General features: G+C 37.7%; 1 protein-coding gene across 1 annotated transcript in view; it reads left to right on the top strand.

Annotated features, from left to right (window-relative positions):
• Nucleotides 1-26,239, top strand: part of LOC138081837 (transmembrane protease serine 11E-like) — a 57,786-nt gene that overhangs the window by 8,453 nt on the left and 23,094 nt on the right. Inside the window, exons 2-4 of the mRNA XM_068974958.1 lie at nucleotides 17,119-17,243; nucleotides 21,114-21,235; nucleotides 23,588-23,655. Of these exons, the coding sequence (XP_068831059.1) occupies nucleotides 17,119-17,243; nucleotides 21,114-21,235; nucleotides 23,588-23,655 (315 nt within the window). The remainder of the gene's footprint in view (nucleotides 1-17,118; nucleotides 17,244-21,113; nucleotides 21,236-23,587; nucleotides 23,656-26,239) is intronic.

Here is a 26,239-nt window from a genome sequence, read left to right as displayed (position 1 = left end):
TTCACTGCGTATTTATTAAAAAAAAGTTCAGTTCTCATTCAAGAATTCCCATGAATCTCTGGTTGAGGTATGGGAATTGTATTTTTAAAAGTTACACAGAGTAATTCTGATTTACTGTAAAGAACTGATACAGTGTAAAGCCATAAAAAGAAAGGAACTTTTAAGACAGAAAGAACTTAAAGTAGAAATGAAATAGGTCAGCTATTAAAGAGGTGGCCCTTTATTTTCTTTAAATCGGTATAATTATATCTTAATGGGAGGTGTTCTCTTCCCGGTCACCTTTTCCTCCAAGGGAGAAGAGTAGTCATTTACCCAACATAGTGATGATTAAGGAAGAGAAGATTATTTCAGAATGTATGGGAAACGGAGGGTGGATACAGACATAATTTGGGTAGTTTGTGTCTGACAGAGAGAGTGTTCTTACTTGGGTTAAAAATATGTTTGCTTACAGGGAAAAATCTCAGTGTAAATTTAATATGGCAACGTCTTCCTTTCTGCCGTGAAATTAGTCAACAGATAGTGATAATGAAGGGTGAGGTGTAGGTCCAGAGACGCTTTATGATGGTGCTCCAAGTGTTTAATGCTCGGTGTCACTTCTCTTTCAGCTGAGATCAATCCTGGTCCACGTAACAAGTTTTAATGAGTTCTCATTCTGTACTAAGTTCTTTGTGGAAGAAACTGATTTGTTGAGCACCTATATTATGTATTACACCTTTTGTAAAATGCTATCTGATTTAATTTTGACAATCCTTTGAGAAACTGTTATTATGATCTCTCCTTTAAAAGACGAAATAATTGCAGCTCGGGGTTAGTGAGTGTTGGATGGAGAAACTGACCTTGACCTTTCTGGCTCTGTAGTCTATTATTTTTACTATAATACTGTCTATTGTGTGTAGGAAGCTAAAAGAAGAGTCTTTGGAAAATTGGCTTCCTAAAAGAGAAATGGAAAACACACACATATGCATATACACACATGGAAAAAATGTGTATGCATGTGTAGGAATACCTGTTTATATAATGTATAGGCAAAGGAATAAGTCAATACTGGTTAATATTAAAGAATGGACATATGTACCAAAGGAGGAAGGAGGGTGGTATAATTTTATTTTCATTGATTGATCTTTATAAATGTTTTGAAGAATTCATAGACTGTCCTTAATTTTCTTAAAATTGTCTGTATTTAAACAAGAGGATGTAAACTAACTTTACTGTACTATCTCAAAAGTGATCAGCATTCAATTATACAATTGCTTTCTAAAAAAGATTGCAGCATTTGCTATAGTGTGAAAATCAAGTTTTCCTTAGTGCCCCATTTCATGGAAGAAATTCATTAGTCTGTAATAACTGTAACTGTCTAGTGAACCTTTGTTATTATTCATTTTTGTCTGCTTTCATCCAAAATATCCTTGTTTCAGTATAATATGGGAATAAATAGAAACATTCAAAGAATAAAACAACATCACAGCTTTCTTGTCAGCACTGAGATTTACAAGTATGACTGATGCTTTCATCCTTGAGGATGGGGACACCAGGCAGTTGTGGAACAGGTCTTCTAAGACTGTTAGTGCTGAAATGGGCGTTCTGTCTGCATTTCACGACTTTCTCAGGATTAGAGTTTAGAGGAATTCTGCTAAGTACTTTTCAAAGCTCACTCCTTTGGACATACTCTCATTGAAAATGGTGGATGAGAATTTTGAAGAATGGTCTCACAGTTTCAAGCATAATTTGAAGGTTTTGAAATGAGTGGGTTAGAGAATAGGAAAATTTTAAGAGGTTGAGAAAGAAAAGTGGGCTGCAGAGGTACCATGTCATGCCAGAACCTGCAAGCCCAGCCTTCTCCTATGTACATATGTGGCCTGTATAATTGAGCAATTTCTGAGATTTTTAGAATAATAACCCCAAGATGATAGAAATAAGCTTATGATATTTGTCAACAACAAAATAGAGAGAAATGCTTCCTGTCTACCAGCCTCAGAGGTCTACTTAGAAGAGTATCCATTGAATGATAACATTGTTCCTTGAAAATATAACTTTTATATCTTTTGACACATGAGACAGTTAAATCAGCATAGCAGTAGCACTACTGAGGTAGATAGAGGAGGCATTGTGGGGATGGTATAGCATTGTGATTAAGAACCTATGTTTGCAATCAGACAGACCGAGGTTAGGGCTTCCCTGGTAGCTCAGATGGTAAAGAATCAGCCTGCAATACGGGATGCTCAGGTTCATTCCCTGGGTTGGGAATATCCCCTGGACAAGGGAATAGCAACCCACTCTAGTATTCTTGCCTGGAGATTCTCATGGACAGATGAGTATAGCAGGCTACAGCCCATGGGGTTGCACAGAGTTGGACATGACTGAGCGACTAATACACTCAACACACACACACACACACACACACACACACACACACACACACAGACCTGGGTTAATTACCAGTTCTGCCATTTATCACCTCTGGGCAAATATTGTTACTTGACTAAGCGTTCGTTTCCTCATCTAGAAAATAGGTATAATAATATAACCATTGTTTTTTTTTAAAGATTAAATGCACATGATATTTTAGAACAGTAGGTAGTGCACAGCACATGTGAAACAAATGATGGCAATTATTACTTTGTTCTGCATTGACTTATAGCTAAACTTTAAAGAGTGCTAAATCCTTCTGTATCTGCTTCTGCAGCTTCAAAAAAGATATCATCTGACATCTTCAGATGAAAGATTGCAAGATACAATTTAATGGTGACTCTATGATACTTTGGAATCCAAAATATCTGATTGCAAACTCCAGTCTATCTGACTGCAAACATAGGTTCTTAATCACAATGCTATACCATCCCCACAATGCCTCCTCTATCTACCTCAGTAGTGCTACTGCTATGCTGATATAACTGTCTCATGTGTCAAAAGATATAGAAGTTATATTTTCAAGGAACAATGTTATCATTCAATGGATAGTCTTCTAAGTAGACCTCTGAGGCTAGTGGACAGAAAGCCTTTTTCTCTGTGTTCTATAAATTAAGGGATACCACAGTCAAAGATTAAGTAATTCACGTGTGATCACATGAATGAGTGAGTCAGTCAATACTAAAGATGGAATCTGTCCTCCCAGTTCACCTGTGTACTGAGTCCGGTGTTACCAAGTAGAAGAGTTAAACTAACACAGGTGTCTACCTGACCCAGGAGATATTATTGTTGCTGTTGTTATTATTGCCATTTGAATATATATAAATATGTGGACTTAAAAAAATTGCTTATTGCACATTAAAAGCTTATCAGGTCATAGTAAAATTCAGAAGATATATATCTGTATATATATTAGGATATATATGGATATACATTATATGGATATATTATACATGCACCTATGTTCTTTACACAAAACTTCAACATATATTCTTGACACCTATCAACAACTGTGAGGCAGACAATTTTAATGTGATCATGATTTTACAGATAGGAAAACCAAAGATTAGGAAGACTGAAACTTCCAAATCTCTAAGTGATTGGTAGAACTGGAGTTTGAACATACACCTCTAACTCTGGGCTTGAACTCTCTAATACTCCCTGCTGCCACCACCACATCATGATCCCTAGAATCTCAAGTGCTTTTTTTTGTTGTACTAAGTGCTCAGTTGCTCATGGACTGTAGCCTGCCAGGCTCCTCTATCCATTGGATTCTCCAGGCAAGAATACTGGAGTGGGTTGCCACGCCCTCCTCCAAGGGATCTTCCCGACCCAGGGATCAAACCCAACCCAGGGATCGAACCTGCACTGCAGGTGGATTCTCTACCATCTGAATCACCAGGGAAGCCCACTCTCTTGGTTAAGCAAAGATAACTTTCCTTGCTCTTTAAATAATTAGCTTAACCTTAGTGTCTCCACTTCCCTAGTCCAGAAAATAGCAAAGATAATAAATGATACATATAAAATATTTCAAAGCAATCTTTCAAACCTTAAAATACATTCAAGTCATAATTAAGCACTTGGATATATATTACTGGATCTAACAGCAAAGCTAGATTTGGGCTTCTTAAGCAGAGTTCTAAAGCTTTGCACTAAACTGTATACTTCATGGCTGATCATTGGCTTGATTTACAGATTTTTTAGAGCTAGACAGCTCCAAAGATGAGTACTTTTACACATTTTCTTTACCAGTTGAATCCTTTTTACACACAGGTCAATTCAGTTCAGTTGCTCAGTCATATCCACATCTTTGCGACCCCATGGACTGCAGCACGCCAGGCTTCCTTGTCCATCACCAACTCCCAGAGCTTGCTCAAATAATGTCTATCGAGCTTGTGATGCCGTCCAATCATCTCATCCTCTGTCATCCCCTTTTCCTCCTGCCTTCAGTCTTTTCCAGCATCAGGTTCTTTTCCAATTTGTCAGTTTTTCACATCAAATGGCCAAAGTATTGGAGTTTCAGCTTCGTCATCAGTCCTTCCAATGAATATTCAGGACTGATTTCCTTTAGGATGGACTGGTTGGATCTCCTTGCAGTCCACGGGACTCTCAAGAGTCTTCTTCAACACCACAGTTCAAAAGCATCAATTCTTCAGCGCTTAGCTTTCTTTATGGCCCAACTCTCACATCCATACATGACTGCTGCAAAAACCATAGCTTTGACTAGATGGACCCTTGTCAGCAAAGTAATGTCTCTGCTTTTTAATATGCTGTCTAGGTTTGTCATAGTTTTTCCTCCAAGGAGTAAGCGCCTTTTAATTTCATGGCTGCAGTCACTATCTGCGGTGATTTTGGAGCCCAGGAAAGTAAAGTCTCTCACTGTTTCCATTGTTTCCCCATCTGTTTACACACAAGATTCATGCAAACCCCTGCTGTATGGAGCACTGTTGCTATGGGTGGAGTGGGACTGAGACTTGGAGGCCTTACCTGCTCTATCATCTCTGTATCCCCTCGGGCACATGAGGGAATTGAGGGATTTTTCAACCTGTTTTGAAAGCAACTTAATTCTTCATTATGAAGTAGGAATAATGACAAAGCCAACATTTGTTGACCATATACCGTTTACTTGTCATGATGCCAATTGCTCTATAGGTGTTATTCCATTAACACTTAAAAGAACCATACAGTTGGGATCTATCATTATCTCTATTTATAGGAGGGGAAATGTAGACCTAGAGAGGGTTAACTTGCTTGCAGCAAGTGAGAAGTAGAACTGGACCTAAACCCAAGCTGTTTGACCCCAAAGCCCAGACCTATATCCATAAACAAGAAAATAGAAGTTATTTGCATAAAGTCATAGAACTTGTTACAATGAATCCTAAGTGGAATCTTGGTTTCCTTTTTTTATTAGCATCAGACTTATTACTCATATCTCAAAATTGTGTGGCCAGGGAATACTAAGTAAAATACTTTATGTATCTCTCATATAAAACTTCAAGGTAATTCAGTTCAGTTCAGTTCAGTTCAGTCGCTCAGTCGTGTCCGACTCTTTGCGACCCGATGAATCGCAGCACGCCAGGCCTCCTTGTCCATCACCGTCTCCCGGAGTTCACTCAGACTCACGTCCATCGAGTCCATGATGCCATCCAGCCATCTCATCCTCGGTCGTCCCATTATCCTCCTGCCCCCAATCTCTCCCCGCATCAGAGTCTTTTCCAATTAGTCAACTCTTCCCATGAGGTGTCCAAAGTACTGGAGCTTCAGCTTTAGCATCATTCCTTCCAAAGAAATCCCAGGGCTGATCTCCTTCAGAATGGACTGGTTGGATCTCCTTGCAGTCCAAGGGACCCTGAAGAGTCTTCTCCAACACCACAGTTCAACAGCATCAATTCTTCAGTGCTCAGCCTTCTTCACAGTCCAACTCTCACATCCATACATGACCACAGGAAAAAACATAGCCTTGACTAGACCGAACTTAGTCGGCAAAATAATGTCTCTGCTTTTCAATATACTATCTAGGTTGGTCATAACTTTCCTTCCAAGGAGTAAGCGTCTTTTCATTTCATGGCTGCAGTCACCATCTGCAGTGATTTTGGAGCCCCCAAAAATAAAGGCTGACACTGTTTCCACTGTTTTCCCATCTATTTCCCACGAAGTGATGGGACCAGATGCCATGATCTTTGTTTTATGAGTGTTGAGCTTTAAACCAACTTTTTCACTCTCCTCTTTCACTTTCATCAAGAGGCTTCTTAGCTCCTCTTCACTTTCTGTCATAAGGGTGGTGTCATCTGCATATCTGAGGTTATTGATATTTCTCCCGGCAATCTTGATTCCAGCTTCTGTTTCTTCCAGTCCAGCATTTCTCATGATGTACTCTGCAGAGCAGTTAAATAAGCAGGGTGATAATATACAGCCTTGACGTACTCCTTTTCGTATTTGGAACCAGTCTGTTGTTCTATGTCCAATTCTAACTGTTGCTTCCTGACCTGCAAGGTAATTAGTAAATATATTTCTTGAATGTCCTCTTGTCACAAAGATAATTACATTAAAAATCACAATTCACCTTGGTTGCAACTAATCTGTTTTGCATAATGGATTAGTTCCAGTTCAGCTATGACTGCTGGAAACTTAAAGTGTCTTATATAAAATGCCATTTTATTTCAGTTTAATGTAAGGCAAGTCTGGAGTTAGGAAAGTAATGGCTGATAGGGAGATTCACCAAGTATTTAGGAATCCAGGCTTCCATTGCTGTGTTGTCCCATGACATGAATATACAGCCTCCCAATCATGGTTTAGTGTGATTGCCTGAACTCCAACTAGCACATTAGGATTCTACCCACTGGGATAGAGACTCCATTGGTCAGAACTTAAATCCATATGGAGATTTATGAATAAGGGACACTCTTCTATTTTCCAGGGGGCTGTATGTTCAACCAAAAGTCAAAGATTCTACAACTAAGGAAAATATTTGGAATAGGCACCAATGAGTCTCTAGCACAGACATGCTAAATTTGAATGATGAGAGATATGTCCTGTTGTGAATAGTAGGCAGATAGATATATGAGTATGAAGTTTAGACATGTGATCTGCATTTATAGATTTGGTAGCCATTAGCATTTAGATGTGAATTAAAGCCACAGACATTGATGACTGAAAATATTTAGTTCTTTTGGATAAGATGATACTTTGCTTATACTTTTATGGTGTTAATTTGGACTATTAATTCTATCTTATGTTAATATGAATCTGAGCATATTTCACTGCTACTATACAATGACAATACATTAAATTATAACTAAGTTGAGTATATAATCCAATGATTAATTTTACAAATTCATGTTCCATCCAAAAGTTAAAACTCAATACATCCATTATATTATAGGTCAGCAATTGGTACAAGAAATTCACTAACCAAAAATCCCACTTTTGTAAGAATAATATAAACATTAACAGAATCCATACATTTTCCAATTCTTCCTCATTGTTAAATTAATTCATATGGGTTTTATTACGTGCATAAACTTCTAGATTTTCTAAGGGATTCTTTGTATATGGCATACAGTGCTTGCCAGGGAAACAGCAATGAGGAGGACACCAGAGAGTCTTAACACATGTTCCAGCTGGCACATTCTAATTTTAAAGCCCATCAGTGATTTGTACAAAATGCAACTTTACAAGTTTGGGACTTTTAAAACTGGCTTAGGATGTAAGTAGTCAAGAAACTTTATGACTTTCTCATATAAAACTCAGGTTATTTCAAATGACTTGCAGACTTGTAATTTGACCATGCCAAATAATCTGGCATTATCCATCAAAAAAATGATACATATGATAAATTATGCTAAAGTTGATTGCTTAGAAAATTGTGAATTTTAATTGTAATATTGTTGAACATTTCTTAGATTATATGAGACATGGAACTCTAGCTTTGGTGGAAACTAAAGCATATGTAGATCAATTAAAATTCCAAATGTTTCCTACATGAAGAAAATGAGAGCATATTCAACATCATTTAAATTGGGAATTACGGGTTGCTGGAACTTCTGGGATGTTGAATTTGCTCTCTCAGATTTCTCATCTGAAAAAAACTTACATGAAAGGACTTAGTTCTTAAATAAAAGGTCTAATACAGAGACACATGTCACTGGTCTTTCAGTTCAGAGTTATTTCTGCTACATCGTGTGAACTGTTATAAGAGGCATCTAGACAAAGTCATGGGAAAGATTTGGTAAGAGGACACCTAATGCTACAAAAAAATTCTGAAAGTCAGTGCTGCACATTAGCTTCAAGAATGTCTCTGGCTCAGTTTTCTCAATCATTGTTTTCTTCTGATACTCCTGCCAAAATTACTCATGCACTCCCTGTTGGTGCTTATTTTCCTTCCACATTTTCAAGTGCATACAATTCCCTATGACTAGCTGTAATGATGTCTCATCAATATTTCTGTGTGAAACTGCTGCCTTTAAAATTGCCTGCTCAGGTCATTTTGACTTACTATGTTGACCTGGAAAGAGTTTGAAGAAAATAAAGCAAATATCTTACTGTAATTAAGGACTAAAATAGCTCACTTTATAAGTATATAGACCCATATCCAGTTACTTAATACAATCTTTATATTTTTGTATCCCATCTATCTGTGACTATAAATTTCTAGAGGTCAGGCAGAGTGCCAACCTAAGTCTCAGTTTGTAGTTTGTGCTATATCATATCTGGCTGGGAACTTAATAAAGAGCAGGTTGATAACACAGTTGAGATCAGAGACATTCCTTACTGTTGAATTTGCTTATATAATAACACGTGTCCAAAAAAGTCTGATGATACCATATGTGTAATCACAAATTCCTTTTAATGTAGGCAGGATGAAAGATATTATCACTTGAGTTTTATGGTCAGTTAAATACAAGAATCATTAAGCTATGGGTTTTGTCTAAGTTAACAGTTAGTGGTAGGGTTTTCTATCTTTTCCAACATTTACTAAAAACTTACTATTTTATTAAGTAATACAATGCTTATTAAAAATTTACTACTGCACACAGTAATACTGTATTCTTATGTCTATGATTTTAATAACTTTTAGCTTCTTTATAATGTGAAAATGCCACACAAAGGCATTTCAATAATTAGTGAAGTGTTGTTAGATAAAAAATTATCTTAGAGCTTGATATAATTTCACATTGCCCCCCCACACATAAAATTGTTTTCACTGAATAATAATTGGTGCCATTTTCCAGTCTTGAGGAACATATTAAGATTATTATAAAACTAATTTTTGTTTCTGTGCTAAGAATATTACAGAGAATATTGTTCATGACATTACAGAGTATTCTTTCTATTAGAATCTAAAAGAATTTCACTGCAGCCAAATAATTGTTCAGGTTTTATCTTATGGGTATCATGAAGAATGTACATGAACAGGGTTTATTTGTTTTCCTTGTTTTGTGTTTGAGTTGGCTGCTAGAAAGCTTCAAATTTTGTGGTCTGACTTAAAGCAGTATCCAGATGGGGAATTTATGATAAGTAGTTTTAGTACTAGTCTCATTTTGTGTTTTCACTTATGTCTTACTTTCTTCCTAAATCTCTAAATAAAACCATATATAAACGTAATTTAATACTATATATACTTTAATAATTATATAAATGTAAAGTATATATCTACTGGAGTGGGTAGCCATTCCCTTCTCCAGAAGATCTTCCCGACCTAGGGATTGAGCCCAGGTCTCCTGCATTGCAGGCAGATACTTTACCATATGAGTCACAGAGAAACCCATATATCTTTATGGGGGTACCTTAAATCAATCTAGAACAAAATAAAATATAAATAAAACATTTATAATAAAAATAATGAGCTTCCCACCATTTATCTTGGTGCTATAAAAAGAAAATGGAAACAACTGTCTAGAAATTAGATTACTACTTTGTTATGATTGTAACTTCTCTTTGAGAACTATTCATAGTTTTTATTGTAGGGAATACACACATAATTCAGTCCAAGGGTCTGGCTGATGCTATCAGATAATTTATATGTGTATTCGTATAACAGTGGACACAACACAAACATGTTATTTGTAACTTTATAAGGAGTAATGCATTTGTATTTCTTAAAAAAACAAAACAAAACATGGCAATGAAAACATATGATCCATGAACATATATTCAAAATTTTAGTTCCACCTTGGATATTTTAATAGTGTTGTTCTAGTTTACAGTAAGACTCTAATTTCATAAGATTGAAGATCTCACCAGTACCTGTGGATACAAGTCTTCCACAATCTGAAATATTTGTGTGGATGAAACAAGCAGGCACACTCTGTGATGTAGAGAAATGAGCTAAATATAAAATAAAACCTGAATCAATATTTATCAGTTGATATTTTAAATCTGAAGCACTGACTTAGGGAACTGGCAATGTCATAAGTTGCACGCTCAGTTGTGTTCGACTCTGTGTGACCCCATGGACTGTAGCCTGCCAGGCTCCTTTGTCCATGGGATTTTCCAGGCAAGAATACTGGAGTGGATTGTTTTTTCCTCTTCCAGGGGATCTTCCCAACCAAGGGATCGAACCCATGTCTCCTGCATCGGCAGGGGGATTCTTTACCACTGAGCCAGAGAGGCAGCTATGGGGTCACAAAGAGTCGGACACCACTTAACGACTGAACATGAGCATAAGAACATCTTAAGGGACTATGCTGTTACTTCATCATGGTATCTTTCCTTATGCTTTTGTTTGGATATAGTAATTATGTACAGACATTTAATGATCCCAAATAACATATGTTTCCTGAAATTCATGTCCCCTTATTTTAATTTATCACTTTTCTGTGTTACAATAATACTTAACAGTAGATAGATAAAATCACAGTTGGAAAATTATATATTTTAAACAGGTAAAATAAACATATTAGCCAAAAGTTTAATTATTACATTAAAGTGTTTTATGAAAGTCATGCTTTACTTAAATAGTAAATAGTCTTCATAATGACTGACTTATCTTTTCCCGTGTGTAATATTCCAGTTTTGTGTGTAAGACTGAGGCAGACCAGAAGTGCTATGAAGGACTGGAGGTTGAAACACATACTGTGGTACTGACAAATGATCAAGTTCAGTTTGGAGTAATCAACTTCTATTCAATTCCCTCTGTGAATGTATCTTGAGCAGCAGAGTGGTCAGAGAATAGAGATAAGTAAGGCTCAGACATTATCCTCAAGGGAACTCAAGATGTATATTCTGATGCTGACACTTGAAAGTGAAAGTGAAGTCGCTCAGTCATGTCCAGCTGTTTGCAACGCCGTGGACTGTAGCCTACCAGGCTCCTCCGTCCATGGGATTCTCCAGGCAAGAGTACTGGAGTGGGTTGCCATAGGGGTGAATGAAACTTACTGAAGTGGCGGGGACTTTTCGGAACTGAATCTTATATATACAGAGGCATCTATGATGAAAGCAAAATACAAACTCTAAGTTACTCTATATAGGAGGCAGCAGGAGCAAAGACAAACAGCCAGAAAGCTCATGGGGAAGAATGTGAATGCCAGGCCAGCTGAGGCCAACTTGGATTTCTAGTGGTTTCAGTCATTGGCTCTATCATTCCAGAAGAACAGTTTACTGCAATAGACAATGATTTAGAGATTAGGGAAATAAGCTATAGGATGAGTTTTAGTGAAACTTGTTAGAACAAGGTCAGTGGTAATGGGATTACAGACATGTTACATTAGATTTGCCATGTAGTTGAGACTAAAAAATGCAATTATTATAAGTTCTCAAAACAATTAACATTGACTTGTAAGACGGTGCTTACAACAGCCATCAATAATCTGTGGCCCGAGAGCCAAACCTGTCCCACCATCTAGTTTTGTACAGTGCTTGAGCTAAGAATTATAGCTTTTAAATGGTTGAAATGAATAAAAAAAAATTTTTATAAGTAAAAATTATACAAAATTCAAATTTCACTGTGCAGAAATAAAGTTTTATGGAATACAGCCATATTCATTTTTGTGTATATTAGCTGTACCTGCTTTTAAACTACAATGGCATAGCTGACTAGTTGCAATAGAAAACCAGAAATCTGCTACAGTTACTATGGGACCTTCACAGAAATCTGTTAAAGTTACTATGAAAGTGAAAGTGAAAGTTGCTCAGTCCTGTCAACTCTTTGTGACCCCATGAACTTTATAGTCCATGGAATTCTGCAGGTCAGAATACTGGAGTGGGTAGCTTTTCCCTTCTCCAGGGAATCTTCCCAAACCAAGAATCAAACCCAGGTCTCCTGCATTGCAGGAGGATTCTTTACCAGCTGAACCACAAAGAAAGCCTGCAGTTACTATGAGGCCTTCACCGAAAACTTTGCTGATCTGTGGGTTAAGTAGTTAATAATGTATTGAGATCACCAGCTTTATAGACATTGTGCACATGTTCATTCAAAACACCTCAACTGGACTGAGCAAATGAAACATTCCAGCTAAGAATATTAGCACTGCTTACCCTTACAGAAGGGGCTTCCCTCATAGCTCAGTTGGTAAAGAATCTGCAGGAGATCCAGGTTTGATTCCTGGGTCAGGAAGATCCCCTGGAGAAGGAAATGGCAACCCACTTGCCTGGAAAATCAAATGGACAGAGGAGCCTGGCAGGCTACAGTTCATGGGGCTGCAAGAGTCGGACACAACTTAGTGACTAAACCACCACCACCCTTACAGAGACTGGATAGTGAGTTCAATATCCATTATTAATCAGTCCATGGTGGTAGTTCTACATTGGCATTTGTTTTGGTAAACTTTCCTCTAAGCACTGTGAGCCTTGTTGAATGGTTCTCCAATGCTTGCCATGAGGTTTATTTGCAATAGTATAAATACCTTTCCTCCCCTCACATTTTTGTTAATGCTCCTGCTTTTCTTTTTATACTGTTCTAGAAAATGACACATTAAGAAGTGATCATGATAATGCAACTCTGGACTTGCCTTCTGGCAATTTGGGGCTTATAAAATTATGCTGTGTTGTGCTAAGTCTCTTCAGTCGTGTCCAACTCTGTGTGACCCTATGGACTGTAGGCCACCAGGTTCCTCTGTCCTTGGGATTCTCCAAGAACACTGGAGTGGGTTGCCATTTCCTCCTGTAGTGTCTCTTCCTGACCAAGGGATCGAGCCAGAATCTCTTAAGTCTCCTGCATTGGGAGGAGGGTTTTTACCACTATATATAACCATATTTTTTGCCACATATATAACCATATTTTAACTGCTATGTTCACCTGTTACATTCACTGTCTAGTTAAACATGTCCTCAGTTGAAAAGAAAAATCGTAGAAAGAAAGAAATTTGATACCACTGAAGCTATTAGAATTTATCTAGTCTATCTGAAGGTAGTTTTACATGAGGAGGTTCAGATAATTTTCAACAGACCCCAATCATAGTTGGACAAGGGTTTATGTGCAGGAAGGGGTTAGTTACACAAGTGTCTGTTGATATGTAAAATAGATTTATTCCTCTCTATTTTTTTTTTAGCACATTTCCACTACATCTAATTTGGAGCAATTCAACACTGAATCACTTGCAGAGAGAGCAAACCAAAAAGTAATTAAGAAACAGGGTTAATCAGTTTGAAAAGCAATGCCATACAGGGAAGGGAAGAGATATTTCCAATGACAAAATCTCAGTAATACGGCCATTGCCATTATTATTAATAATTAAAATAATGATAATAGTAATTCTTACTATTTGTACAATGATTTTCTACTTGGCAGCTCAAAGTAATAAAACATTTTATCATTTTTCTCTCTAAGAGCTTATCAAGTTAGGAAGGGACTGTAGTTCTTATCCTTGTCTTTCTTATGTAGAAAATAAGGGAGAGAATTGAACCTTCTGGTATCACACTGTACAATAAATAAGCTGGTGGTCAGAATCAAAAACATACTCTCTTAAGTGTTTATTCAGAGTGTTTTTAATGGATTCTCTTGGTTTATTCTATGCTATCCCTATTATTTCCCTCAAAGCCACCGAATAAAATAGTTTTGAGAGGTGAGAGAGAGGAACAGAAGACGCAGTAGTATCTCAAACAAGTTAGTGATAGGAACTCCATGAAAAGACATGTATATTAATGCATATCTATGGAATCTAGAAAAAGGGTATAGCTGAATCTATTTGCATGGCGTAAATAGAGACACAGGTGTAGAGAATGGACATGTAGACATGGATGGGGAAGGAAAGTGTAGGACAAATGGAGAGAGTAGCATTGACATGTATACACTATTACGTGTAAAATAGTTGGCTAATGGGAAGCTGCTGTATAGCACAGGAAGCTCAGTTCAGTGCTCTGTGATGACCCAGAGAGGATTGGGTGGGGAGGATGGAAGGGAAGTTCAAGAGGGAAAGGATGCATGTATACATATAGCTGATTCACTTTGCTGTACAGCAGAAACTAACAACATTATAAAGCAACTACACTCTAATCAATTTTTTTAAAAGACATGTATAATTAGTTTCTCTCTCATTTAATTTGAAAGCCATGATATTTCCTTTTAAAAAGAATCCATCATAAAAAATACATACTTTAAAAGTTACTCACTTACTTTTGTTATTTCACTTCTTACTATTAAAAATTTTGTGTTTTTCTAATATACTTCTCTATGCACACACACACGTACTTTTATTATTAACATTTACAGAAGCCAAACATAGGATGCATATTATTCTGCAACAGTTTTTCATTAAAATAGTTCATTGGTCTTTTGTATGCTGATACAGGTAAACACTACCTCATAAATTTAGTGGCTGCATTTTAAAATTTTCTATCTCAATGAAAACTTATTGTAGAATAAATATAACTTCTGTCTTATATTTCACAATTTTACATGTTCGTTTGATGATTATACCAATTGTCTTCTACAGTTACAAATTATATTCATCTGGCATGTGTTGAAATTAGTTACGAAGCCCTTCCCTTCGTGTATTCCCTCTAACATTTTGCTTATGTCTGCTGTACACATCTCCCTTCTTCTGCAACAAGTGAATACCAAGCATTCAGGGATGGAGGGACAGGAATCAGTTTATAAGCTTCTTAAGCACATCTTCACATAAGAAATATGCACAAGTGGAGACGTGTTTTTATACTTCAGTAATCATCATTCTAGGAACAGGTGTTTGGAATCCCACTTAAATGAGAACTGGAGATGGAAGAGATTGGGGAGAGGAAGATAGTTTCCTTGGCTACAGCCCCATGGGGAAATCACAGAACCACGGGAGGAGACCATGTAGATCCCTGGAGCCTTCACTACATCCCAGTGACTTCAGCAGAGGCAGAGATCTGTAGTGATGACACTATTGGCTTCTGTGACAGTGTTCCCAGTGAACAGGACATTGAGACAGAGTCAAGATGGGATGAAGGTGTGCCAGCGACCAAAGTGATTATACCATTTCCTAGTCCTGTATCAAGCTTCCCTGGTGGCCCAGTGGTAAAGTATCCACCTGCTAATGCGGAGATGTGGGTTTAATCCCTGGGTCCAGAAGACCCCCAGAGGAGGGCATGGCAACCCATTCCAGTATTCTTGCCTGGGAAATCTCATAGACAGAGGAGCCTGGCGGGCTACAGTCCATGGGATCACGAAAGAGTTGGATATGGCTTAGTGACTAAACAACAAGTCCTGAATCACCAGGAAATGGAGTCCCCTTGATTTCTGTAAGCAACAATTATTTACTGCAAAATTCTTCACAATTTTCAAGAAGTTTTTACATTCCATTCATGATCTCATTCAGGGTCCTACGGTCAACCATGTGCTTTAGACGATGGGTGGCCTGTCACTTATTGCCAGATAGAGCAACTTAGTTCAGGGTCTAAATAACTTGTCCAAGCTGGTAAGGAAAGGGTTGGACTTGGAATTCTCCTTATTCTGAATCCACCTTCCTTCCCTCTCCTTTCCCCCAGTTCTCATGTACCAGGCTTCTGTGGAGACAAGAACACACGCCTTGTTTCTTCCAGCATGATAAATACCCCAAGAAATCAAAAATAACAGCATCATGATTCAACAACTTGACCCACTCTAACTTTTTATTTTCTCTAACTTTTGAGTTTGTTTAGAAGCTATTGTAACACAAGGGAATGGTAACTTTACTAAGCAAACAAAAAGCAGGTTGATCAGCATTTTTCAGTAACATATTTTTGAAAGCAGAACAAATGGGAGAGGTTGAGGAAGTTGCATGCAGAGGGGATTTCCTGCAGCATTGCTGAAGTTTAGAGGTAAACATCAGTTCAAACACTCTGGCTCTGTAGAAAAGAACTCTGGTTCTTTTCTAGAGTTATGTGTATCCTCGAAGTTTGTTTCAGAAAAATATTATGAGAACAAAATTAGGAGCTTTGCCTGGAACCTGGTATGGTTCAAGCTATAACATATATCATGTGCATGCTAAGTGACTTCAGTTGTGTTTGACTCTATGGGATCTTCCTGACTCAGAGATTGAGTGTCTCCTATATTGGCAAGGAGGTTCTTTACCACTAGTGCCGCCTGTGAAGCCCCAAAGTTTAGGATTTAGGGAGTTCCCTGGTGGTCTATGTGTTTAGTCTCTCAGTTGAACTCAACTCTTTGCAGCCCTTTGGCTGGTAGCCCACCAGGCTCCTCTGTCCATGGGAGAAATTCTTTTCCAGGCAAGAATACTGGAGTGGGTTTCCATTTCCTTCTCCAGGAGCTCTTCCAGACCTAGGGCTTGAACCTGCATCTCCTGTGTCTTTTGCATTGCCGGCAGATTTTTTACTCACTGAGCCATCAGGGAAGCCCTAACATGTATCACAGGCCATTTAAAATTCTATGATGGAAATAGGCTTTAAACATTTCCATAGCTTGTACAGTGCCTGAAAGTATCTTGCATGTGACCGGCTCAGTAAATCATAGCAAACTCTTATATTGCACTTGCTACATGCTAGGCACTGTTGCAGGCACTTTACCTACAGTAATTCATTTAATCCTTAATGATAATCCTCTGAGACTGGTGCTATCATTATCATCTTCATTTTTTGAGCAAGGAAACTGAGGCACAGAGAAATCAAATTACCTGCCTAAGGTCAGGCAACCAGAGCCAGGAATGGCTTCAGCAGCCTGGGATTGTGGTATGTTTTAAACCAAAACAGTACTCTTCCTTCTGAGTGTTCTAAATTAATTCTCCAGGAATATCTGTCTCACCTAAGGAGTGAGTGTGGTGTACATTATAATATAATCCATCCGTTTGTTTTCTTTCTCAGGTCATCTGTGGTGAGGGCCAGGAAGAGGGCTTGTCTGCAGCCCTGGGTTATTGGCCTCATCAGCTTTATTTCCTTAATTGTCCTGGCAGTGTGCATTGGACTCATCGTTCATTATGCAAGATACAGTAAGTATGGGTTGCCCTGGCATCATGTGATTTACCTCAAATATTTCCTGATCTACATTTCTGTTTTGATTTGTCTCAGGCTCATTCATTCATTACCATAATTTGTTCACATGGATAGTTCAAAAGGATCTTTACCCGCTTTGTGACTCATTTAATCTGCACAAGCCAAGGAAGATTCTTCTGTCTTTGATATAGCAATGCTTCCTGCTGGGAATATCATGCTAGTTTTCATATTCATTGACAAGCAATAATCAAGTCTTAATTATGGGAAAACCATAGGAAAGGTAGAGTCCAATGTTTGGAAAGGTTTGAGGTCATAGGATTTTAAATCATCTTGATTTAAAATAACACCAACTCATTGAAATCCTGACAGTTCAATAAACTATACAATCAGAGATTATAAACTGGTAGGCTCTATTTTGTACTAGTAAGTTGGAAAAATGCTTATAGCAGTATATGTCAAATAAATGTCTATTGTCGTTATTTTAAAATCATCTTGGGATATATTGCAAGTGATTAAAGAAGATAAGATATGCTGAGAAGGTTAATTATAAAGAGGTTCACTCTGTGGTAATCAGGTACCTCCCTGCTAGATGAAGCATGAACACTGTTCTGTTATTAGAAAAGTCCCCAGGGTACTTCAGAACTGTTTTTCCAGGGCATAACAACCCTTCTGAAGTTTCCTTCTTACTCTGTCTCAGGTTTTAATTAGTTGACTCCATTTTGACCTATTGGTTTAATATCTCCCTTAGTAACTTGATAATGTGTTGATATTTAAGACCCTGTAACCAAAGAATCTAATCACATGATTCTAATTTAATTGGGAATTTGCAGAAGTTGCTTTCCTGTGAAGAAAGATGGTGATCTGTAAATTGGTTATCTTCTTCTAACAGACACAAATCCAATCTTCATTTGCTAAACAAGGTGGATTATTTCTGGGAAATTTAAAGAAAAAGTATTTAAAAATTTTTTTGAAGAGGGGATAGAATTTGCCTACATGCAGGTCTTTGAATTTGTAGTATTTGCATTTTGATAATTTCTCTGAAACATGTTTTAAATATAAAGAGAATAGCTAAAATAATTTTATAATTCTACAGCTCTGTTCTGAATATACTAAGTCTCATTATGCTGCAAACATCATTATTCATCTCCATGGATGTCTAAGACTATGTTTTATGCACTTTTGTATTTCTAGAACTTAACAAGTTCCTGGCACATGTTAGATAATTAATGTTTATTGAACGCTGAATGATGAAAATGAGTGAATCATACCTATGATTTCTTGGAGCATATTTAGCCTTGTCTGACTTAACAAGGAAGTCCTAGTAATGTTAGGGATCTCATTACTTCAGTGAGAGAAAATTTTCCTTAGTACTTCTTTGCCTCTTTCCAAGTCATGTATTACAAAGCTTACAAATTTTACTCATATACATACAATAAAAACCTGGTAATATTTCTTCAGTACCCTGTTCCTGTATATCCTATTGTTGAGATGATCATCTGAGTAATATGGAACACACAACTTCCACTGCCCACACAATACACCTGAATAAATAGTGATTGTTATGATATGTGTTGCTGTCATATTTGTCCCCTATCTTCTGTTTACAGATGTAACATTAAGAACAGAGTAGATAAAGCACATGAGCATTTAGGAGCTGGCATGCCTAAAGAACCAAAGTGAGCCAAACAAATCTATTGTAGAAACAGAAAGATAAAGATGGAGATGATCAGGCTTGGAAAAACATTATTTTGGCATAAAACCCAGGCAACATAGAACTGTGTGTGCAGTTTGTGTCCGGTGGCCTTTGGGACTATGTTTCTATCTCTTCAGTAACTTGAACAACAGCAGTATGTCTCCTATGAACATCACTGTGGGTTATAGAATCACCTACAATGAATAATTTCCTGTTAGAATATTATTAGCCAACTCATGTTCATTTTTCTTACTTTTCTGTTAACACTCTCTGGTATTTTTCATCAATTACACATGCCATATAATTCTGTCAACTGGAAATGTGTTTTGACACCTAGCAACCTATTTGACTCAACAGGCAAATTAAAATATTGATTGTAGTAATTTGTTAATTTAGTTGTATCATATGAAATTGCTGATATTTGACCATTTTTAACTTATATAAATGGCAATTTCAAATAATTCAATCTAATAATTAAAAAAAAAACAAGCCTAAGGATATAGAAGAGTATGTTCACCTCTTTTTTAGAACCTTACTAGTCAATGTATGATTTGGTACCAGCAACATCAGCAGAACCTAGGGGCTTGTTAGAAATGTAGAGTCTTGGACCCAGCTTTAGACTGAAGGTAAACTATTGGTCACTATTTCAATATATTAAAAATCATACTTGAAATTGCGTATATTGTGATCTGTTTGCATTTCAGGTCACACAGGCCATTCAGGGCCGGGAAAGGAGGAAGGAAAATCCTCCCTAGACCCTCACTTAGGTAGCAAATGCTCAGGAGAGCTTGACCATTCAGCACCATCCATCTCCTTTACAAATCACTACTCTTTCCCCAGGTCTTGTCCAAATCTGACCAGTGGCTTCCCTTTCTACCCCAACAAATCCTCAGGATGACCAGAATGATCTGGTAGAGTCTTTTTTTTTTTTTTTTTTTTTTGATAGCTCTCATGCATAGCTAGAGATTTCTCCTATAGCTTCAGTGAGTGAGTTTGTTTTTTTCCATTTGAAGAAGCAGTGTATCATGAAAATGTGTGCTTTGGGAGTTAGATGTTAGGTTGAAACCCAATTTAATCTTTTCTGGCCATCTTATGTTGAGATTGGACAAATGCATTTACATTTCTGAGACTACAGTCCTTACTGTTAGATGTGGACACTGCTTTTTTATGAGGGTTATTTTAAACTGAGTGAGACATGTGAATATGCTAGGGATACCGGTGTCTAATGTTAATTTCCTTTCCCTCTGGTGTTTAAGGGAGAGAAAGAATGAGAAGCAAGAGAGAAACTGAAGTTGAATGAGGCACACTCCATTTTCCTATTATAACCATACGCAACAGTCTTGGTCACCATTGTATTCCTAATGCTTGGCACAGTCTCTCACACAAAACATAGTCAGCATTAATATTTCATTGAAAGAATCTTCTTAGCTGTGTACTTGCTTCATGTAAAGGAGAGTAGAAGAAAAGCTATGCTGCATTAATTCTTTAGGAGACCAAAAACTTGGACTGCTTGAACTGGATGCAGAAAGTGGAGACATTGGCTAAAGAAAAAAAAGCCAATGCCTCTGGCTGGAGGGAGAAAATAAATGGAGAGCCAAGGGAACCAGGTGAAACTATGTAGTGTCCCTGGAGGGTAACCAAGGTGGCAACTCTAGCTCCTTAAAATTCTATACACTGAACTCCTGGCATTTTAATCCCTACCTTTACCTTCTCCTTTAGCCAGAATAAATTTGCTTATTCTAGAGTCCTTGCAGCCAGAATTGATGGGTAGTTTATGGAATTGGGAGAAACCTACTTTTAAAATATAAAAGTGTGTTTGCTCTTGGGAAGCTTCTGAATCTATTCAGAAGCTCAGATGGCCTGACTAGCTGCTTCTTGTGGTTCATTCAGAAATATCCATGTGACTAATTAGCCTACAGGAACACCAAGCATTTCGTATGGATTTTACACTCTAAATCTTATAATGATTTTACACTCTAAATCTTATAATGATGAATGTTGTTGTCTTTTATTTTTGAGATAACCATGAAGCTCAGAGCAGGATGATGGAGATGATCTGGGTGGGACATTTTTTTCTGTCTCAGTCCATCTAGCAACTACCAAACAAGGAAATGCCTGATGCTTTACACACATCTGAGAAAAAGTATGATACATTTTTGCCTCTTCCTTATAGATCAAAAGAAGACCTACAATTACTACAGCACATTGTCATTTACAAGTAACAAAGTATATGATGAGTTTGGAAAAGAGGCTTCTGAAAATTTCACAGAAATGAGCCAGAAAATTGAATCGATGGTAAGCATTTCCCCCCATTTCTAGAGCATTTGCTATCACTTTCTACCAAAATTTTTAGTATTCTAGCTTCTCAAACATCCATTTAACTGATCTTGTATATCTTTGCAAAATGGGGACAGACCCTACCTGAGAGATATAAAACAAAATTGACAATACATGATTCGGAGGAATATTCCTTACAGGATTAAACCTAGTGACCTTTAGTCTTTTCTATTTGTCCTTCTTCTTACCCTTCTTTAGCTAGTGATACACTACTGATCAGTGGAGTCCAGAAATTCTGAGAATGTGAGGGTGACCCAAAATATGGTTGTTGTGTCAAGATTGAAACTATTCAGACACATACTTGAGTAGTATTTTAGTACTAAAATGTATCCAACCTTGGACAAGTTTTTGGTACATAAATCTATAGGAAATCCTTGGATATTCATCTTTATCCTTAGGTCATCAACATGTATCCTGAGGAATAAATGAAATATTTTAAATAGTGGAAAGCTAGGCATGCATGCCAAGTCGATTCAGTCATGTCTGGCTCTTAGTGATCCTTGCGGACCATAGCCTACAAGGCCCCTTTGTCTGTGGGATTCTCCAGGCAAGAATACTGGCGTGGGTTGCTGTGACTTCCCCTAAGGCATCTTCCCAACCCAGGGATCGAACCTGCATCTCTTATGTCTCCTGCATTGGCAGGTGGGTTCTTTACCACTAGCACCACCTGGGAAAACTTTGCAGTATAGGCCAAAAGAGCAAGAGCCTGGGTGAAGACTTATCATTGTCAGACTACTTAGAGAATAATTTGGAAGCTTCCTGATAGTCTGTGAGGTAACTAGTGAAATGATGTGATGAAAAGCACCCTAAGCTAGGAGCTGGAACACCTACTTCTAGGACCATCTACTAGCCAGTGATGTGTCATTTGGCACATCTCTGTCATTCTGGAAAAATTCCCTTATGTGAAAATTAAGCCACTAGACTACAAAATTCCCAAACTGTTTTCCGATATCCTGAGAGAGAACAGAATGGCAGTGGTCCACCTGGAAACTGTCTGGTAAATAGAAGCCTAAGGATTTGGATACTTTGCTGAGGAGAAGATCAAATCCTGGTTGAATTCATATTTGTAAACACCACATCAGGGAAATATCAAATAAGCTCTTTTTAAGGAGATATATCTGCTTAAAAACATGTATGCATATATATATACATATAAAAGTAAAAATGCAACTATTTTTCTTGTTTTTTTTTGTGCTAGTCACTAAATTTTGTATAAGATTCAGACTGACTTAAACATAAAGGAACATAAATAGGACTCTAGTACTCTTCAAAACAAGTAATTTTGAAGATATTTGATTAAAAAAAAACCTTTAAATTTATTTCCAAATGAATGCTGTCATTAGAGGGCTCAATTGAATTGTGCTGATTTGTTCATAATTAAAGTAATTGTCCTTGGGAACAAAGACTCAGAAGTCAAACAAAATGTAAGAAAGAATAAAAACGGTCATTGTTTGTCAATTAGTCACCAGCTCATAGTATCTGTGTTTGGTTCCCAGGTGGCTCAGTGGTAAAGAATCTCCCTGCCAAAGCAGGATACCCAGGTTTGATCCCTGGGTTGGGAAAATTCCCTGGAGAAGGAAATGGCAACCCACTCCAGTATTCTTGTCTGGAAAATCCCATGGACAGAGGAGCCTTGCGGGCTATAGTCCATGGCGTTGCAAAGAGTTGGACACAACTGAGCGACTAACACACACACACCCATCGGCTATGTATCCCAGTTCATCTGAGCCTTCCTAAGAGCATCTTGAGTGCCGAATTGGGTGTAGATTATGACAGGATATTTGGTAATATTTTTCACTAGGTTTGAGAACCATGTGACACCATTATGCATTCATTCTCACATTCATTATCTCTTCCAAGTACTAACCAAGCCTAACTCTGCTTCTGAGATCAGATGAGACCCAGTGTGTTCAGGATGGTGTGGCCATGGATTGAATTTATGACCTACCACCTGCCACAGTTTTTTTCATTTCCTTTGTCCACCTACAGTAAAAGTCTCTATCTCATAGTGTGAATACTTCTCTTGCTTTTCAAAACTCAGTCTGTTTACTCTCTTTTATCTCTTTCCGAGTGTAGCACAGCAGACATCACTCCTAGCCCGCCTCCTATGGTTCCCCAGCTCATATAATTCTTAAGGCAGAGTTCAGTGGAAATCACTGAACAGAGTACGAAAAGTACTCCTCAAGTTCAGCAATTGTGAAATGTTGGTCAGTGTGTTTTGCTTTTAAAAAAATGTTTTAAGCTTTGAATAAGTTTGCAGAATTTTAGAAAATTATCCTTGCTGACATATTTTGAATATTTTTGGAACAGGTAAAAAATGCATTTCATAAATCTTCGTTGAGGGGAAAATTTGTCAAGTCTCACATTATCAAGTTCAGGTATGTAGATCTAAAATACTGACTTCTGATTATAATTTGAAGCTAAAGCTGTTAATCTGGTCAATAAAAAATAGTTTGAATTGTTCATATGTGATATAATTTAACAGATTAATTTTGTATCTGTTCTGTGTTAAGTTGTGGGTTACAACGTGCCTTACTCATTCTTTAAAACCAAAAGAAAGAATTTGCAAGACGATTTTGAGGAAAAATGAAAGTGAAAGGCTCTCAGTTGTGTCTGACTCTTTGCAACGGCCATGGTTTGTATAGTTCATGGAATTCTCCAGGCCAGAATACTGGACTGGGTAACATTTCCTGTCTCCAGCAGATCTTCCCAAACCAGGGATCAAACCCAGGTCTCTGTACTGCAGGCATATTCTAAGTGTTATCGGTGGCTATATTATAAAATTGGGTTTTTTGACTTGTTTGTTTTTTGGAAACTAGTTAGAACAAATAGGGACCTAAGCCACATCTCTTGGTTTAATAACAAATAAGCATTATATGTAAAATAGTGTAGTAGAGGAGTTTTTTTTATTTTCTCTTCTTGGTACTCGTTCCTACCATATTTCTTTCCCTTCATTCCACTCATCTGTTTTTTTTTTTTTTTCTTTGCTATAAATATTTAAGATCTCAGATCTGTTGCTCAGTTCAGTTCAGTTCATTCACTCAGTTGTGTCAGGAATCACAGCATGTCAGGCCTTCCTGTCCATCATCAAGTCCTGGAGTCTACCCAAACCCATGTCCATTGAGTCAGTGATGTCATCCAACCATCTCATCCTCTGTCTTCCCATTCTCCTCCTGCCCTCAATCTTTCCCAGCATCAGAGTATTTTCCAACGAGTCAGCTCCTCGCATCAGGTGGCCAAAGTATTGGAGTTTCAGCTTCAGTATCAGTCCTTCCAATGAATATTCAGGACTGATTTCCTTTAGGATGGAGTAGTTGGATCTCGTTGCAGCCCAAGGGACTTTCAAAAGTCTTCTTCAATACCACAGTTCAAAAGCATCAATTCTTCAGTGCTCAGCTCTCTTTATAGTCCAACTATCACATCCATATATGCCTAATGGAAAAACCATAGCCTTGACTAGACGGACCTTTGTTGACAAAGTAATGTCTCTGCTTTTCAATGTGCTGTCTAGGTTGGTCATAACTTTCCTTCCAAGGAGTAAATGTCTTTTAATTTCATGGCTTCAATCACCGTCTACAGTGACTTTGGAGCCCAGAAATACAAAGTCTGGCACTGTTTCCACTGTTTCCCCATCCATTTGCCATGAAGTGATGGGATTGGATGCCATCATCTTAGTTTTCTGAATGTTGAGCTTTAAGCCAACTTTTTCACTCTCCTCTTTCACTTTCATCAAGAGGCTCTTTAGTTCCTCTTCACTTTCTGCAATAAGGTGGTGTCATCTGCATATCTGAGGTTATTGATATTTCTCCCAGCAATCTTGATTCCAGCTTGTGCTTCTTCCAGCTCAGAGTTTCTCATGATGCACTATTCATATAAGTCAAATAAGGAGGGTGACAATATACAGCCTTGACGTACTCCTTTTCCTATTTGGAGCCAGTCTGTTGTTCCATGTCCAGCTCTAACTGTTGCTTCCTGACCTGCATATAGGTTTCTCAAGAGGCAGGTCAGGTGGTCTGGTATTCCCATCTCTTTCAGAATTTTCCACAGTTTTTTGTGATCCACACAGTCAAAGGCTTTAGCATAGTCAATAAAGCAGAAATAGATGTTTTTTTGGAACTTTCTTGCTTTTTCGATGATCCAGTGAATGTTGGCAATTTGATCTCTGGTTCCTCTGCCTTTTCTAAAACCAGCTTGAACATCTGGAAGTTCACGGTTCATGTATTGCTGAAGCCTGGCTTGGAGAATTTTGAGCATCACTTTACTAGCATGTGAGGTGAGTGCAATTGTGTAGTAGTTTGAGCATTCTTTGGCATTGCCTTTCTTTGGGATTGGTATGAAAACTGACCTTTTCCAGTCCTGTGGCCACTGCTGAGTTTTCCAAATTTGCTGGCATATTGAGTGCAGCACTTTCACAGCATCATCTTTCAGGATTTGAAATAGCTCAACTGGAATTCCATCACCTCCACTGGCTTTGTTCATAGTGATGCTTTCTAAGGCCCACTTGACTTCACATTCCAGGATATCTGGCTTTAAGTGCGTGATCACACCATTGTGATTATCTGGGTCATGAAGCTCTTTTTTGTACTGTTCTTCTGTGTATTCTTGCCACCTCTTCTTAATATCTTCTGCTTCTGTTAGGTCCATACCATTTCTGTCCTTTATTGAGCCCATCTTTGCATGAAATGTTCCCTTGGTATCTCTAATTTTCTTGAAGAGATCTCTAGTCTTTCCCATTCTGTTGTTTTCCTCTATTTCTTTGCATTGATTGCCGAGGAAGGCTTTCTTATCTCTCCTTGCTATTCTTTGGAACTCTGCATTCAGATGCTTATATACTTCCTTTTCTCCTTTCCTTTTCACTTCCCTTTTTTTCACAGCTATTTGTAAGGCCTCCTCAGACAGCCATTGTGCTTTCTGCATTTCTTTTTCTTGGGGGTAGTCTTGATTCCTGTCTCCTGTACAGTG

This window comes from Capricornis sumatraensis, chromosome 7 (genome assembly GCF_032405125.1).
Source record: "Capricornis sumatraensis isolate serow.1 chromosome 7, serow.2, whole genome shotgun sequence".
NCBI classification, from domain to species: domain Eukaryota; kingdom Metazoa; phylum Chordata; class Mammalia; order Artiodactyla; family Bovidae; genus Capricornis; species Capricornis sumatraensis.
This window is presented reverse-complemented; position numbering and strand designations above follow the sequence as displayed.